We start from the raw sequence: 17,886 nt of genomic DNA on the forward strand, positions 1-17,886 counted from the left end.
ATGTGGAATAGTACAATGACAAAAAAAATTAGCTTATTCTACACTCAAAGATTTGGAAGAGTGTGGCCGTGTGGAATAATACGATCGAAGAGAAAACAATTTTTTTTTTAAACAACAACAAAAAGAGGAAGAAAATGTTAGACTTGCTTGTTTACAGCAGTAGGGATATAGAAGTGTACAAGTTGGTGTTTGAGTGAATAGAATATGATTCTCATATCAAAAAATTATGAGGGTTTATCTTTTTAGTGCGATACAGCTAGGTGTGAGAATATATATTTAAATACGCAAAATTTAATATAAAGAGTATGTTTTTGTACAGCATGTAATAACATTATTATGACATAAATGTCTTACTTTCTTGTTTGTCTTGCAAAGTCCTCATGTTTGTATGTGCTTTCTCACACATTATGTTAGAAATTGTCTGCTGTAAATCTGTACTTTAGGGTGTCATGAAAGCACTTACCTTTTTGACTTTTATGCATGGCTGCCTTTCTGCAATGACTTTAACTTTCAAGAGGGTTTGGACTAGAAGTAACCTAATCAATAGGGTTAAAGATACAATGTGTAACAAGAGTTTGAATTTTGACCTTTTTAATTTGACCTGAACAACTATAAGTAACCTAGATTTGATTTACTTCATTGTAATTATTTGTCGGCTAAGGTTACAATGCAGGATTTACTCAATGCATACTCTCTAATAATGTCTGCGGATTTCCCTCGTCACTCCAAAAAAAAAAAAAAAAAACAACAACAAAAGAAGGTTTGGAGCAAAAATATGTTTTTAGCATGAATAAAGAGATTTAAACCCTTAAAAGGTACTTTCATCCTTCTCAACTCAGTATCCGAATTTGAGCATGAATAAAGAGATTTAAGCTCGTTGTTGGTTAAAAAAAAAAAAGAAATTTAAACTCTAAGATCGATCACAATTCACAGTTCTATTCCCTCATTCAGATATTCCTTTAAGGGCTTTTTGTTGGGAATCGATAAGTAGGATATTAATTAGCATAACAACAATTTTTAGTAACTATATTTTTCAAACAATTTTTAATAAAGTGTTAAACCAATTAAATCAGTTGAAATCAAATAAATAATAAAAGAAAAATATGAAGAGACAAAAATTCCCTTTCTAAAAATAGAAAAAGTCATGAGAAGGACTAAAAGCATCCAAAAAATAATAGTCTGAGATGTTAAATGGAAAAAACGATAATCTAGGACTAAATTTGAAATTATTACCAAAGACAAGGGACTTTTGGTGGAATTAACACGCTATATATATATATATATATAGAGAGAGAGAGAGTTATACAGAAATCTACTCAAATGTAGCCGCGCCTTCTCGTGACCACTAGTGTTAACAAAATACACCACTATTGTTAGGAAAATGCACAACAATGAAAATGCAAAAAACACCCTCATAACTCCCTGCCTCTAATTGTGCATTTCCAAACACTGTGTAGTGTATATTTGCATGCGTACCTAATGGTGCATATTTTTTGTCATGCGTACCTAATGGTGCATATTTGTGGTTGTGCATTTTCCTAACACTAGTAGTGTATACCGCACCTGAACTCTACTATATATATATATATATATATATATATATATATATATATATATATATATATGTATGTATATATGTATGTATGTATACTTCCATCCACCGCCCAAATTAAGGAATCTCAGTTTCATTTCGGTCAAAATTAGGAACACAAACTTCGATTTGAATTGGGTTTTAATCAACGTGCGTGGCTACTAATCCAAACATTATTAGAAAGTCATTACTTAAAAGAAGAAAACAAAAGAAATAGAAATTTGGTTTTGTAGTATTGATATCTGAAAACTAGATTGTTGTGCAGAAAAAGGAAGGAAAAAGTTGGCATGGGTTTGTGTTGTGGGCGGGTTGTGATGGCCTAACATGGGCATGCATGCATGTTACATGTTGCCACCTTTCTCTGTTCCTTTGGACCCAAGGATCTTACGATGATGTTTTCTGTGGGTGCATCAGGACCCCTTCCACTGTTGTCTCACATGACCTTATTTATAAATTATAATAAATATTGTCAAAACAATTTGGTCCCTTCTTCCACATAAATTATTTTCGTCATACTAAATAGTAGAAAAAAAAAAAGAAGTTAAAAACGATATATATTCAAATCAAATGAGAATTATGTGTGTATTGTGCACCTAGGGTATTAAATTGTATGCATATATTCATGCAGTAATATTAATAAATTAAATATTACAAACTTTGAAAATGTATAATATTTATGAAATTGACCCATACTTTTTTTCCCCCTATTTTCACTTATTGTTCTTTATGTGTCAACCGTTAAATCTACTAAATTGCAGGTAGCTAATATTTGACTACACTTCAAATGATAAGTTTTGTTTTTATGGGAGCTAGACTTTATATATATATATATATATATATATATATAGGGACATGTTTTGGAAAACACCATGTTTTCAGTGAGAACTATGAACGTGCATTGTGTAACAATCATATAAGTGTAATCACTCATATGTAAATGTGTACTAAAATCTGAAATTTTACAAGTGCATCGTGCAATAGTACAAGTACAATCGCTAATATGCAATGGTGCATTGCATGGTTAGTTGTTACACAATGTACTCTAAATTTGAAATATTTATTAAAATATCACTACCACACACATGCACGCGCGCGCGCGCACACACACATATATATAAAATTTTACAACCCTTTGATCAACACATCAATAGTCAGGTTTAGCCCGCAATTCTCATTTGATCCTTCTCATCATATGTGTGTGTGTATTAGATCAAATGAGAACTATCGCCTATATAAAAATTGTGAATCAATAATTTAACCATCAATATGAGTTGACCAATTACGGTAAAAAGAGCAAGCTCAAACATTTCATAGGAAGCATGATTCTCATTGAAACTTACCATACACACTAATAATTTCTTCCAAAATTATTTCTCAATTTTCCATTATAATATGATAGGACCACCGTAGCTATTCTTCCATGCTGATTCATCACAACAATGTCGGATACATAAAATAATACAAAAACTTATCAAAATATAAAATGCAACACGTTGCTTGTTACTTTTAGTAACAAATTTGACCTGAAAATTGGCTCCCACTAAAATATATAATCCCAATTCTTTCGTGGAGAAGAGATCCAAAACGAAAACCAACCACTAATACACATGACATATATATATAGTTTAGTCAACAATCCTCAGTCTTTTCCAAGCCATAATGTTTTGCCAGAATTAGAGACATATGGATCGGATGGGCTTTAATTTGCTCCTCCATGTTCTTGGACTGTGCAAATGTCTGCAAATTCTGGTCTGGTCTTTAAACTCCACGTGCTTAAAAGTCTACCACGAATTATACACGCAGTATAGTCATCCTGATAAGTTAGAAGATTTTAACACTTTGGATATTTTTAGATATGGATGCACCATTGATATTCCAGTTGTGACTTTATTGCATATGTATAAATGGTGTCTAAAAACTGACGTGTGTGACGTGATGAAGGCAGCATATAGTGGACTAATATTGCCCTTTCACATTATTGGTCAAGGTTTTTTTGATCGATGGCGTGTTTTTGAAGTGTAACGGTAGTTAAAATCTAGTTCACGTAATGTGATTGAATTTGTAATACTCGAGAGAATATTGGGTGCATGTGTTTTTGTTGAGATTGTGGCTCAATTTGCATGGACCATTTCTCCTATTTTGATGGCATTTGTACACGTTCTCCGTCTTCATTGCTCCTTCTTGCATTGCCGCACTTTTCTCTCAATTTTCATTGTATAAATAGTGTTCCTTTTCTTTGTATTCAATGCACCATCAATTCAATTAATTCATCCTTCTAATTTGTTTCTCTCATCTCTCACGTAGCATATATAAATATATATTATATTCATTAATTCCCTTTTGAGAGTTTAATATATATTTTATATTTTTCCCATTTTAGTGATTCATTTGTTATTTATATATTGTCCCTATTATTTAACTTCTATAATTCTCAAGTTCGATTATTCGCTTCCGCATTATTTCGCTATATTCCTAATAAGTGGTGTCAGAGCGGTTTAATTGAGGGTTATTTTCAAAGATGTCGACTGTTACCAAGTTCGATATCGAGAAGTTCGACGGGAAAATTAGCTTTTCTATCTGGAAGGTTCAGATGGAAGCCGTTCTGACCCAGAACGGTTTGAAGAAAGCGCTAGCTGGGAAGAAGAAGAAACCGGCTACAATGACAGATGAAGATTGGGAAGATTTAGATGACAAGGCACGTTCAACCATTCAGTTGTGCCTGTCTAAATCGGTTCTACGTGAGGTGATAGGTGAGACGACTACGTCAGGTTTATGGTCCGAGCTGGATTCGCGCTACATGGACAAATCTCTGGCGAACAAGCTGCGCCTGAAGGAGCGGCTGTACACAATCCGTATGACGGAAGGTACTTCAATTCAGTCTCATTTGGATGAATTCAATTCTATTTTATTGGACTTGGAAAATATTGATGTCGTAATTGACGATGAGGATCGTGCTATTTTATTGCTTGTTTCTCTCCCTGAATCATACAAGCATTTCAAAGAAATTATGCTGTATGGTAATTCTCTTGGAGTCCTAACTCTCGACAGTGTTAAGTCGAACCTACTGTCCAAAGAAAAATTTGACTTAGAAACTAAGTCTGGGGATAAAGGTGAAGGCTTGATTGTTAGGGGTCGTTCAGTTGAAACGGAGAGTAGCAATAAAAAATCTAGATCCAAGTCCAAAGGACGTAAGTCCAACAAATCCTGTAAGTACTGCAAGAAGCATGGTCATGATGTGACTGAATGCTTCAAACTGAAGAACAAACAAGAGAGAGAAAAGAAGTCTGCTGAAGCTAGTGTTGTTGAGAGTGATTCAGAAGGCGATGTGATGTTATCTGTTAGCTCCGGTGACAAACGAAGCGACACTGAGTGGATTCTGGACTCTGGTTGTACATTCCACATGTGTCCACACAAAGACTGGTTCATCTCTCTGGAACCAGTTGATGGTGGAGTTGTCTTGATGGGTAATGATGCCCAATGCAAGGTTAGTGGAATTGGAAGTGTTCATATCAAAACTCATGATAACGTTATCAGGACTCTTACCAATGTTCGGTATATTCCTGATTTGAAACGCAATCTGATTTCATTGGGCACCTTGGAATCTCTGGGGTGCAAGTACACAGCTGAAGGTGGAGTTCTGAAAGTTATTAAAGGCTCTCTTGTTCTTATGAAAGCTTCTCGTTCTGGAAGCTTGTACGTGTTGCATGGCAGTACAGTGACAGGTTCAGTTGCGGTATCCTCATCGGTGTCTGATGCTGATCTCACTCAACTATGGCATATGCGTCTGGGGCATATGAGTGAGAAAGGCATGCATATCCTGAGCAAGAAAGGCCTCCTCGGTTCAGGTACGGGTAAATTACAATTTTGTGAGCATTGTGTTTTTGGGAAACAGAAGAGGGTTAGTTTCTCTACTGTTATACACCGTACTAAAGATGTATTGGAATATATACATTCTGATTTATGGGGACCGACTAAAGTCCAGTCTATGGGAGGCTGTAGATATTTTATGTCTATTATTGATGACTTTTCTCGTAAAGTCTGGGTCTATTTCCTGAAACATAAAAATCAGGCATTTTCTATTTTCAAAAAGTGGAAAATTCTCGTTGAGACTCAGACAGGGAAAAAGGTCAAGAAGCTCAGGACAGACAATGGCTTGGAGTTCTGTGAGAGAGATTTCACTGAGTTCTGTGCAACACAAGGAATTGCCAGGCACAAGACCTTGCCTGGAAAACCCCAGCAGAATGGTGTTGCCGAACGTATGAACAGGACTCTGTTGGAGAGAGCTCGTTGTATGCTCTCTAATGCTGGGTTATGGAAACGGCGTGACTTTTGGGCCGAGGCTGTTTCTACTGCATCCTATTTGGTAAATAGGTCTCCACATTCATCCCTCGATTTCAAAATTCCAGAAGAAGTTTGGTCAGGTAATCCTGTTGACTATTCTATGTTACGAGTTTTTGGATGTCCTGCTTATGCTCATTCCAGTACGGGTAAATTAAACCCTAGAGCTGTCAAATGCATTTTCCTTGGCTATGCTTCTGAGTCAAAAGGATATCGTCTATGGTCTCCTGATTCTCACAAGATCATTCTGAGTCGCGATATCACTTTTGATGAAAATGCACTACCTTCTTCTGGAAAAGATTGTGTTGCTCCCAGTACAGGTGATATGCAGAGTACTAGAGAAAAGGTGGAGTTTGAGTTCAAGCCTACTGATAGTACTACTACCATTGATTGTAATACTAAAGATGATGCATCTACTAGCACTGCGCCTCTCGTTCAGCCACAACGGGAGCACTCTATTGCCCAAGACCGGCCTAGGAGGACAATTAAAAAACCTGCTAGGTATGCTAGTGATGATGAAACCCACTTGGTTGCTTATGCTCTTTCAGTTGCACAGGAGGTTGATGGTGATCCATCCTGCTACTCTGAAGCTATTTCCTGTGCAAACTCGTCCAAGTGGTTGGTTGCTATGCAAGAGGAGATGGAAAGTCTCCATAAGAATGAAACTTGGAGCTGGTAGAGTTGCCAAAAGGTAAACGCCCATTAAGCTGTAAGTGGATTTACAAGAAGAAAGAAGGCATCCCTGGGGTTGAGAAAGCACGGTGGAAAGCACGGTTGGTTGTTCGAGGTTTCGATCAACGTGAAGGTATTGACTTTAACGAGATCTTTTCTCCTGTTGTTCATCATACCTCTATACGTGTACTACTTGCTTTTGTTGCTCTTTTTGATTTGGAGTTGGAGCAACTTGATGTAAAGACTGCATTCCTACATGGAGAGCTTGATGAAGAGCTTTACATGTACCAACCTGAGGGATTTGAGGTTCCTGGTAAGGAACATTGTGTATGCCGTCTGCAGAAGTCTCTTTATGGGCTAAAGCAAGCTCCAAGGCAATGGTACAAGCGGTTTGATGCTTGTATGCTAGGGCAAGGATTCTCAAGAAGCCAATATGACAGTTGTGTCTATTTCAAAGAATTTTCTAATGGATCTTTTGTCTACCTTCTACTTTATGTTGATGATATGCTCATTGCTTCCCCTGACGTGTCTCTTGTTGAGAAGTTGAAGTCTCAACTAAGCAATGAGTTTGAGATGAAAGACCTTGGTGCAGCAAAGAAGATTCTTGGCATGGAGATACACAGGGATCGTCAAGCTGGTAAACTTTATCTATCCCAGAAAAATTATGTTGAGAAGGTGCTTGATCGATTCAATATGTCTAATTGTAAGCCTGTGTCTACTCCACTTGGTGCACATTTTAAGTTGTCTTCTGATTCATGCCCTAAATCTGATGTTGATGTGGCTTATATGTCAAAAGTTCCTTACTCTAGTGCTGTTGGTAGTCTTATGTATGCTATGTTGTGCACTAGACCTGATTTGGCTCATGCTGTAAGTGTTGTGAGCCGTTATATGCACAACCCTGGTAAGGAACATTGGAACGCTGTTAAATGGATTCTACGGTACCTAAAGGGTACTTCCTCTTTGGGCTTGGTTTTTGATCGGAGTTCTTCTGCATCTACTGACATTGTGGGCTTTGTAGATTCTGATTATGGTGGTGATCTTGACAGACGTCGATCACTTTCCAGTTATATTTTCACTCTTTGTAATTGTGCTATCAGTTGGAAAGCTACGCTTCAGTCTATTGCTGCGTTATCTACGACTGAGGCGGAATACATTGCAGCAACAGAGGGTGTCAAAGAAGCTACTTGGCTACGAGGTTTGGTTATGGAGCTTGGTGTTTCACAGAGTCAGACTACTGTGTTCTCAGATAGTCAGAGTGCTATCCATCTCACTAAGAATGATACATATCATGCCAAAACCAAACACATTGATGTCAGATACCATTTTATCCGAGATGTTGTAGCTGCGGGAGATATTGTTATCAAGAAGGTTCACACATTGGAGAATCCAGCATACATGCTTACAAAGCCTCTTCCTATTACTAAGTTCAAACAATGCTTGAGTTTAGTCAGTTGTTCTAATTGTCAAATTTGATCCAAGGTGGAGATTGTTGAGATTGTGGCTCAATTTGCATGGACCATTTCTCCTATTTTGATGGCATTTGTACACGTTCTCCGTCTTCATTGCTCCTTCTTGCATTGCCGCACTTTTCTCTCAATTTTCATTGTATAAATAGTGTTCCTTTTCTTTGTATTCAATGCACCATCAATTCAATTAATTCATCCTTCTAATTTGTTTCTCTCATCCCTCACGTAGCATATATAAATATATATTATATTCATTAATTCCCTTTTGAGAGTTTAATATATATTTTATATTTTTTCCATTTTAGTGATTCATTTGTTATTTATATATTGTCCCTATTATTTAACTTCTATAATTCTCAAGTTCGATTATTCGCTTCCGCATTATTCCGCTATATTCCTAACAGTTTTCTAAGAACACACAATTCTCCTTTTTGCTATAGACATGAAAAATGAAGAATATGATATGTTTACTTGAGAAATAGAAAATAGCGCGCTAGGGAATGAAAAGTTAAAGAATTGAAATTAAAGAAACCTAGTGTTATATGAACTTGTTTATTTCGGAAAAATATGAGTCCATATAAGGTTAGGTTTATTTCAATTCTTCAAATTTTCATGGGGGCTTGTTTACTTTATTTATATGTTTTTCATTTTCTTTTTTCAATTTTACTAAACAAAGCTGAAAATGTTGTGTTATAAAAAGTCATCAGGATTTAATACTAAGACCTAGACGTACTATTCACCCATGTAATTTGCCTTCCATTTCTCCAGGTGAAGAGTAAACTCCAAAAAAAAAAAAAAAAGAAGAAAGAAAAAAGGACAGTAACTATGAAACAAAGAATATAATAAAAAACATTTGAAAATAAAATCATACAACCATATCTCCTATGGGCATGACGGTAAGTGGGAACCACTGATTAACATCCCTACATGTTCGAAGCTTTTTAGTACACTGTTCTCTTTCCAAAAAAAGAATGATATGCAATCTTTTTTATAACACTATATTATAGTTTCATAAATTAAATATGTTAGAATCTCATCCTAGGGGCCCACACCCTGTCGAACAGAGTATTTAAAAGGATGTAATTATCATAATTTAGCGGCTTAATAAACAAGACTAAATATCAATGCGTATAAGGGATCTGTCCACTTTAGACATAATCTCCACACTATCGTCTTTCGATCCTTTGTTTCTTGCCCTAAATATGTTTAATTAATATAAATAACAGACATGCCATTAAAACAGTTGAATGCAAGCAATGTCGGCCTTAATCGACAGAAAACAAATTTATGATTACACGCAAAAGAGAGACAGAATATTAATATTATGTCGTGGAATTATATAGCAGAAGACGTAGTATCGAGGAGGATATATCTTTTTCATGTTGTTTGTTTGTACCGAAGGAATGGTAATTGCACATTGGATCATGGCTCTCAATTCCTTTGTCCCTGCAATATTTCCACAATACCATGATAACGTCGTGGGCCTTGTCGCAAGAAAAAATAATAATAATAATAATAAGTATCCGTTTCATCACAATTTTATTTTTTTTTGTGACGAGGAAAACCTTTAGCTATTATGTGAGAGTGTGCATTGGATATATTTTGTTTTTGTGCAACAGTTAGTAAACCACACAGGAGAGATAAACCATATTAGGAAGATCATACCCTGTGCGACGGGCTCGACCAAGAGGGTGTTGGCAAAAATTAAACTAGTGATATTCTGGTAGGAGAATTAGTTATGCTCTACCCATTAAATCACTGCTTTTGGAGCTGCATATTTTAATTCTATTAAAAGATTTAAAGGAAAGGGAAAAAAAACATAACTTAATTTTTTACCAGAGGGAGTAAAAAGTGAGAATAATTGTAATATATATTACTTTTAAAAGAAATTTCATTTTTCTGATATGAGATTAGGTTTGAGCATGGAGATTTCAGTACATAATACATAATAAAACACCGTCGAAGCATATAATTAGTAAAGATAATATTTTACTCTACAGGTATAACTTAACTAGTTAATCAATTGAAAATAAGACATATATTGCAATTAACTTCATCTATTAAGTCTATAGTGCTCAAGCATGCAATACGTGGAACTACTAAAAAATGTAGTGCAAACCTTTCCGTAAAGAGGGTATTTCTTTTATTCCTATCAAGTAGACAAGTAGTAATTAAATATCCTCAAACCCCTCCCTTAAGGTCTAGGATGCCTAGTTTAGCCGTTTAATTTAGATTATGAGATATTTAGTAAATACTTGTTAGCTGATTAAGTTAGTGGTTTGACTAATGACTAGTTGATATTATTAGTTGATTATAGAAAATTGTTCGGTAAATTAGCTATTAGCTGATAGCTGATTACACGCAAAATGACTTTCTCAAAAAACTTATTAAAAAACCTACTTTGAACAACTTTTTGAATTTTAACATTTTGAAGCAATAAGCTGTTACAAAAAATTAATTAATCAAACACTCATATTGATTGTTTAACTAATTAAGTCAAACAACTAATATAATAATGGTCAAATAAGTCAAAACTGACTGATAATCAAACTATGTTACTAAACATGATCCTGTGCCATTGACAATATATCAATATTTTTTATACTTTAACCATGCTATTTGTTAACCATGTGGAATTCTGATTAATTTGAAACCCTATCGTGCTAGACATTCAAAATTGAAAATGCATTCAAAAAATTATAAGTTGGGGGCAATCCCAACCAAGTTAATCGAATAGTTAATTTATTAGTAACCATAAGACTCTAAGTTCAATTCTCCATTAAAACTATAAGTTTATTAACGTAACTTTCTTAATTTGAATAAGAATATTATTGTGATTATAAAGTAGAAAATTTTCAAAAAAATTATTTTTACACGAGTGAGCAACTATTTTATCTGCTCGGTTTCAAAATGAGTTGGGTCTTTTTCAAAATAAACCTTTTTTAAGTACAGTGAAACACGGGCCATGCAACTTCTAGGATCTTTCTCCATGGACAAAAATTGGAGCCGATTTTCTTGGTCAAAGTCCCTAATAAATAATAAATGAGAGTTGCTGTGCATGTGTAGCACCGTCCGATCCCTCACTACTCCATTGTGGGCTACTTCACTTTCCCCTTCTATAAATATCCTACCTTCATTTGCAAGCTAAGCACCATCTCCAACTACTAATCCTTAATTACTTTCCTTAATTTTTCAGAGTGTTTTCTTGAACCAAACCCTAGCTAGCTACGTAGTACAATGTTGTCTAGGAGAGCAGCAGCCTGCAAATCCCTTGTTCAGGACTCTTCTTACTCCCTGGGATTTCAAGAATATGAGAAAAACCCCTATCATCCTACTCAAAATCCTTCTGGGATTATTCAAATGGCTCAGGCTGAAAATCATGTATGTAATTTCATTTTGTTTTTTTTTTCTTGTAAAGATCAGAGTTTTATATTTTGTTTAGAAAAAAAAAAAAAAAAAGAGTAGATTAGGGTGGCTGGACTATATTTTGTGGTTCTTTATTTTTAAGTTGATTAATTCTGTGTTTTTGTGTTTTTCCTGCGTTTATATATATACATACAGCTCTCCTTTGATCTTATGGAGTCTTGGCTTGAGAGGAATCAAGATGTCAGCGAGTTCAGGAAGAATGGAGAATCCATGTTGAAAGAGTTGGCTCTTTTTCAAGATTATCATGGCTTGCAAGCCTTCAAGAATGTGTGTAATTTAATTTAATAATTATTTCTCACAATTTCAACTTTAATAATTTATTATATATGTAGCTCATAGTACTATACCATATTACCATATGTATCTAGTGTTTTTAGTATTGACATAAGTATAATTAAGGTTAAAAGTTTGATTTATCTGATTTAGTGTCAACTATTTTCAGGAACTTGTAGTATTTATGTCAAAAATGAGAGGAGGCAAGGTGAAATTTGACCCCAAGAAGATTGTCCTCACAGCTGGTGCAACTGCTGCTAATGAGACCCTCATATTTTGCCTTGCTGAGCCTGGTGAAGCTTTTCTTATCCCCACACCTTACTATCATGGGTAAATTAAAATTCCTACTACAACTATAACAATTTCATTAAATTGGATTACAACTACTATTATTTAGCCTATATGGACAACTTAACTGGTCAAAAAAGTGAAATTTGTCACAAAAACAACTACTATATTTGTGTTCTTTTAGCTAGATCGAATATTAAGAATTACCGGGCATAATCATTGTGTTTACGATATCAATATAATGGTGATGTCATGTCGTCTTCTATGACATTTAATGTTGTCTGATATGTATGCTTGACGTACAAACTTTTTTTGGTCAAGCCCATACCATATTCAGACTAGTTCCCGTTCACATCGTGTCGGCCCAATTAAGGGGCAAAAAATTTTTTTGGCTTTTTTTGGTTAGGCCTGTACCATATTCAGACTAGTTCCCGTTTACATCGCGTCGGCCCAATTAAGGGGCAAAAACTTTGTTTGGTCAAACCCTTACCATATTTAGACTAATTCCCGTTCGCACGACCCGCTCTAATTAAGGGGCAACGACTTTTTTTTTTTTTTTTTGTCCGACCTGTACCATATCCAGCGGGTCAGCCCAATTAAGGGCGCCAGATTGATTGGGTTTCGAACTCTTCCAACTCTCTTAAGGGACAAGAGGGCACGACGAATTAAGCCAACCAAGCTGGTTATAAGTATGTTATTATTAAATGGATCAATTTTGTCACTTTCTTTTTATCAGGTTTGATAAGGACTTGAAATGGCGAACCGGGGTAGAAATAGTTCCAATCCATTGCAGCAGTTCCAACAGCTTCAGAATCACCGAATCCGCCATGGAAGAAGCTTACCAAGAAGCCGAACAAAGGCTAGGCCTGAAAGTCAAAGGCGTGTTCATCACAAACCCATCCAACCCACTCGGCACAACCGCAACTCCCCAAGAACTCCACCATCTCATCTCCTTCGCCGTCTCCAAGAACATCCACATCGTCAGCGTCGAAATCTACGCCGCCACAGCCTTTAACAATAACACCTCCCCAGGATTCACCAGCATCCTAAACGCCGCGTCCGACAAAACCCACAAAAATCGCGACCTCTTGTCGCCGCGTATCCATGTCGTGTCCAGCCTGTCCAAGGATTTCGGGCTGCAGGGGTTCAGAATCGGGATGATTTACTCCGGCAACGAAACGGTGGTGTCGGCGGCGACCAAAATGTCCAGTTTCGGCCTGGTTTCGTCCCAGAGCCAATACCTTCTCTCAAACATCCTCGGAGACAGGAAATTCACCCAAAATTACGTTAAACAAAACAAAAAACGCCTCAGGGAAAGGCGGGAAAAACTGGTCTCCGGGCTTAAGGAATGCGGCGTGCCGTGTTTGGACGGCGATGCGGGGCTGTTTTGCTGGGCGGATATGAGGGGTTTGTTGGGATCTAACACGTTTGAATCGGAAATGGAGCTTTGGAGGAGAGTTGTCTGTGACGCCGGGTTGAATATCTCGCCGGGTTCTTCTTTTCATTGTTGTGAGCCGGGGTGGTTTCGAGTTTGCTTCGCCAATATGTCGGATGAGACTCTGGAAGTGGCGATGCGGCGGATGCGGGATTTCGTTGACTCTGTCGGAGGCGGAGATCGTTGCCGCCGGGGTGTTCACCGCTCCCGGCCGCCTGCCGCCGGTCCTAGCTGGAGAAAAATATTATCGTCACTTGTAAACTGGTGTTTCAAGTAATAATAATATTTAATGTGATTTGATGGCATCACTTTTTCCATATAAAAAATAGAGCTAATTTCATCAGAGTTATTGGTTTTTTACATTTAACAACCCTGACTATTATTTTTTAAACATTTTTAGTGTCTTTTAGGACTTTTATTTTTTATTTTTAGTAAATGTATTTTTGTCAATTCATATTTTTCTTTTGTTATTTTTCTGGTTTCAAGTTTCAACGGATTTAATTGGTTTAGGACTTTATTAAAAATCGGTGAGAAAATATGGTTACTAAAAATCATATGTTACCTAAAGTTTTAAACCAATTAAATCGGTTGAAATTGGAAAATAATAAAGTGAAAATATAAAAAGATAAAATTGCCCTTACTAAATATAGGAAGAGTAATTAGAATGACTAAATAAAAAATGTCCAAAAAATAATAGTTTGGGATATTAAATGGGGAAAATAATAGCCTGAGACTATTGAAATTTCTTTCCAAGACAATGAATGTTTGGTGGAACTAACTCTAAAAATTATTTAGGTCTAAATACTTGTCCGTGCTTATATGGATCTACCCACTTTGGTGTTATCGGTGCACATACATACATTTCTTGGATATACTTTTCCAATACTTTAAATCTCTATTATAAAAAAGCCATAAGGACAGCATTAAATGCAGTTTTGGCAAATTCCCGCCCAACCAAAAACGGTACCGTTTTATAATAGAGATGTTCCCGCCCAACCAAAAACGGTACCGTTTTATAATAGAGATGGACGTACAGATCCTGCGTTAAAAAAGGCTCCAAGCGCGATATCTTTTAATGTATACATTAACGGCAGGAAGAACTCACTAGATGGAATAATTGTTGTTTCGTTGGGAAACCGAATCGTTTCCAACGTTTCGCCAATCGAGTTGATTGGGATATGGGTAATAGCAAAGTCCCAATAAAATGGAATTATTGTGAGTCTAAGACTCTGGGAGATTAAAAATTGTAAGGGATTCAATTTATTATATATTACAATACACATATACATATTCCTTCGAGAACAGTTTAACATTTAAATCCATTGATAGCTTTTTGCGATTGATTTCCATATTCCTTCGATCAACCATGGGAATGTACATCTTGGCGAGTCAATTATCCACCTTCAAAAACCATGCTGCAATGAAGGTCAGGGTTATTCGGACCTACTTGGTGATGGAAAGGAATAGCCGGGAAATAAAGAGTAAGGAATTGGTCTTACACGATGAAGAGGTATGTGTTTTTACTTCTAAATAAATTTGCAGGTTAGTACGCAACATTGTCTCTGAAAAATGAAAATAAAATTTGCAATGGAATTGGTTAACACTGTAAAAAGTTGTGAACTGATTGTCAAACTTTAGGCCATACCTATTCTGCAGTTTGTATGTATATCAGTTTTTATTGTCCCCTGTACCTGTGAATATATCAGTAGAATCATGTACAGTTTGTATGTATATCAGTTTTTATTGTCCCCTGTACCTGTGAATATATCAGTAGAATCATGTATATCAGTTTTTATTGTCCCCTGTACCTGTAAAGAATCATGTATATCAGTTTTTATTGTCCCCTGTACCTGTAAATTTATATGTATATCAGTTTTTATTGTCCCCTGTACCTGTAAATTTATATCATGAAACTTTAGGCCATACCTATTCTGCAGTTTGTATGTATATCAGTTTTTATTGTCCCCTGTACCTGTGAATATATCAGTAGAATCATGTATATCAGTTTTTATTGTCCCCTGTACCTGTAAATTTATACAATATATCAGTACCTACATCATATTCTAACAGTCTGTATTAACAGGGCACAGTAATTCATGCTCAGATTCCATCAAATATTGTACCCAAATTTGTGGATAGCTTTGTAGAAGGAAACGTCTATGCTGTGAAGAATTTTTATGTTGTTTCAAATTATCATACATACAAAACTAGCATGCACGAATACATGCTGCAATTCAATCACGAAACTATTCTAAAAGAGTTGAGGTCAGACCATTTTCCATGGCACATGTTTAGGCTAAGATCATTTCAGAGTTTGAAAGGAAATCCAGATTTAAATGTCAAGGAGCTCATAGGTAATATTTCCTGCCTATAGTTGTCTACACTTTTTTTTTTTTAACTTAACAGTGGGTGATAATTTTTTTTCCATACATTTTGTATAGATATTATCGGACGTGTTGTTCAAGTGTATGCACCCCAAGAAAAGACCATTCAAGGGAATAAAACTAGGCTTATTGACTTTGTGTTAGAGGATGCTCAGTAAGTACTCAAATTTGTTTTAATGTCTGTTTAATACATTACTGGGCACTAAAATATACTTGACTGCTTTTGTGTTTTATGTTAGGGGTAGTAAGATTACCTGCACATTTTGGGACCAGCATGTCTCGAAAATCGAACACTTATATCAATCACAGTGCACCGAGCCTGTCGTTGTGTTGATTCAATTCTGTAGAATCAAAATTGGTCTAAGAGGTTAGTAATCTTTAAATGTTAGTAACTACAGTCTTCAAAATATTGATGCTACTAAATATGTTTTTATTTACTTTAGATGCTGAGGTGAAAATCTGCTCTTCATATGATGTTACTCAATGCATATTTGACATGGATTGCCCTGAATTTACAAGCTTTAGAGAGAGGTATGTTTTACATAATAGATATGTATTGTAGTAAAACTTATTTCTTACTTAATAAAAAATATCATAATTGCCTTGCATTACAGTTTCAGAAGCATTGATCATCCAACTCCCATTCGAAGCATAGCTTCTTTGTCATCCTTTAGTTACACAAACACAGTGGATGAGTCTACCAGTCAACCTATGGAATTACTGACCATAAATCAAATTTATGACAATGATGAGGTACTCACACTTAAAGTCTTTTTCAATAGATGTTTTTAATCAAGTAATACTTACAAAAACTGATCTCTGTTTCGTTGCAGTGGGGAGAATTCTGGGTGGCTGCTACGATATCTGGTATTGTCAATCCCATGGATTGGTGGTATAGCTCATGTCAGAAAAATGGCTGCAACAAAAAACTTAAGCTTTCTGAAGGGGTTAACAAATGCTTCAAGTGTATGCAGATCTGGGATGAGGGGATTCCCCGTTATAAAATACATTTGCGTGTGGTTGACATTAAGGGTAATGCTTCCATTTTGCTTTGGGATAGGGAATGCCAAGAATTGATAGGAGTTCCGGCAAATGAACTTTATGCAAGGAATAAGGCAAGTAACTGACTGCTAATATTAACTGAGCTGCTATTTATTTATTTCACATACTAAACTCAATCTTTTTTTTTCTTTGAAATGGTTTTGCAGACAAATATGCCAGTGAAGGAGGTAATGGATTTGGTAGGGAGAACAATGTTATTTAAAATAAAAGCCGGGAAGGATGAGTTGGCCAACCGTGGCAAGGCCTTTCCAGTCCTAAGAATTAATACTGACCCAGATTTTTTGAAAATTCACTGCAATGACCTGTTGAAACTTAAGGATAACGAAGGTAGCTATGACTTTCCTATAAGTCTTGGAGATGATGATTTTCTTGAGGTTAGTATAAAACTTACAACTTAAAAACTCCATTGAGCTTACTGTTTTTAAATATTCACATTTCAATACTTATTGTGCACTGTAGGGTTTTATGAGTGATGAAGGTGAAAGCCCAATAGCACTGTTGACACCTGCTACTGTTGGAGATGCAGTTGATGGAACGGCTAAGAGATGTTTGCTAGATGAATTCTCATCAACTCAATCTTCCAAGAAAGTGAAAGAGACTAAAGTAAAATTAGAGAAAATTGATTGACTGACTGCTATGTGTGGAATGACCCACCTATTGGACAACATCAGTTTAAATTCAGTTCGAATGGATGTCTTTTGATACTTTGCAGTACACATATTTTAGTTATGTGTACTGATTTGAACTTGGTTGTTGTTTTGTAATCTGTTTTTTCGTAGACAATCTATGTTATTTCAGTTCTCATATCTGTGCATGTAATTATTATTTGTGGTGTGTTTTCACAGCATTACATACTGCTGTGAAGGTATATATATGTGTTTTTATTGCAGGGTGATGATCCAGTATGCTGAACACCAACAAATCTGCACTAATTTTCCACTTCCGGTGATA

At 35.8% G+C, this 17,886-nt stretch overlaps 2 protein-coding genes across 2 annotated transcripts; both read left to right on the top strand.

The window, feature by feature from the left end:
* The first annotated feature begins 11,231 nt into the window (after window positions 1–11,231).
* Window positions 11,232–13,794, top strand: LOC116027810 (1-aminocyclopropane-1-carboxylate synthase 11-like). Its single transcript, XM_031269566.1, has 4 exons — window positions 11,232–11,448; window positions 11,629–11,760; window positions 11,936–12,096; window positions 12,791–13,794. Exons 1-4 carry the CDS (start codon window positions 11,305–11,307, stop codon window positions 13,764–13,766), a joined length of 1,413 nt encoding a protein of 470 aa, XP_031125426.1. The 5' UTR covers window positions 11,232–11,304; the 3' UTR covers window positions 13,767–13,794.
* A 1,032-nt stretch (window positions 13,795–14,826) lies between these two features.
* On the top strand, window positions 14,827–17,562 carry LOC116027602 (replication protein A 70 kDa DNA-binding subunit D-like). The gene is made up of 9 exons (XM_031269308.1): window positions 14,827–14,999; window positions 15,573–15,843; window positions 15,931–16,027; window positions 16,113–16,240; window positions 16,317–16,404; window positions 16,488–16,626; window positions 16,707–16,988; window positions 17,082–17,309; window positions 17,395–17,562. Exons 1-9 carry the CDS (start codon window positions 14,856–14,858, stop codon window positions 17,560–17,562), a joined length of 1,545 nt encoding a protein of 514 aa, XP_031125168.1. The 5' UTR covers window positions 14,827–14,855.
* Window positions 17,563–17,886: the final 324 nt, after the last annotated feature.

This window comes from Ipomoea triloba, chromosome 8, assembly GCF_003576645.1.
Source record: "Ipomoea triloba cultivar NCNSP0323 chromosome 8, ASM357664v1".
Taxonomy (NCBI): domain Eukaryota; kingdom Viridiplantae; phylum Streptophyta; class Magnoliopsida; order Solanales; family Convolvulaceae; genus Ipomoea; species Ipomoea triloba.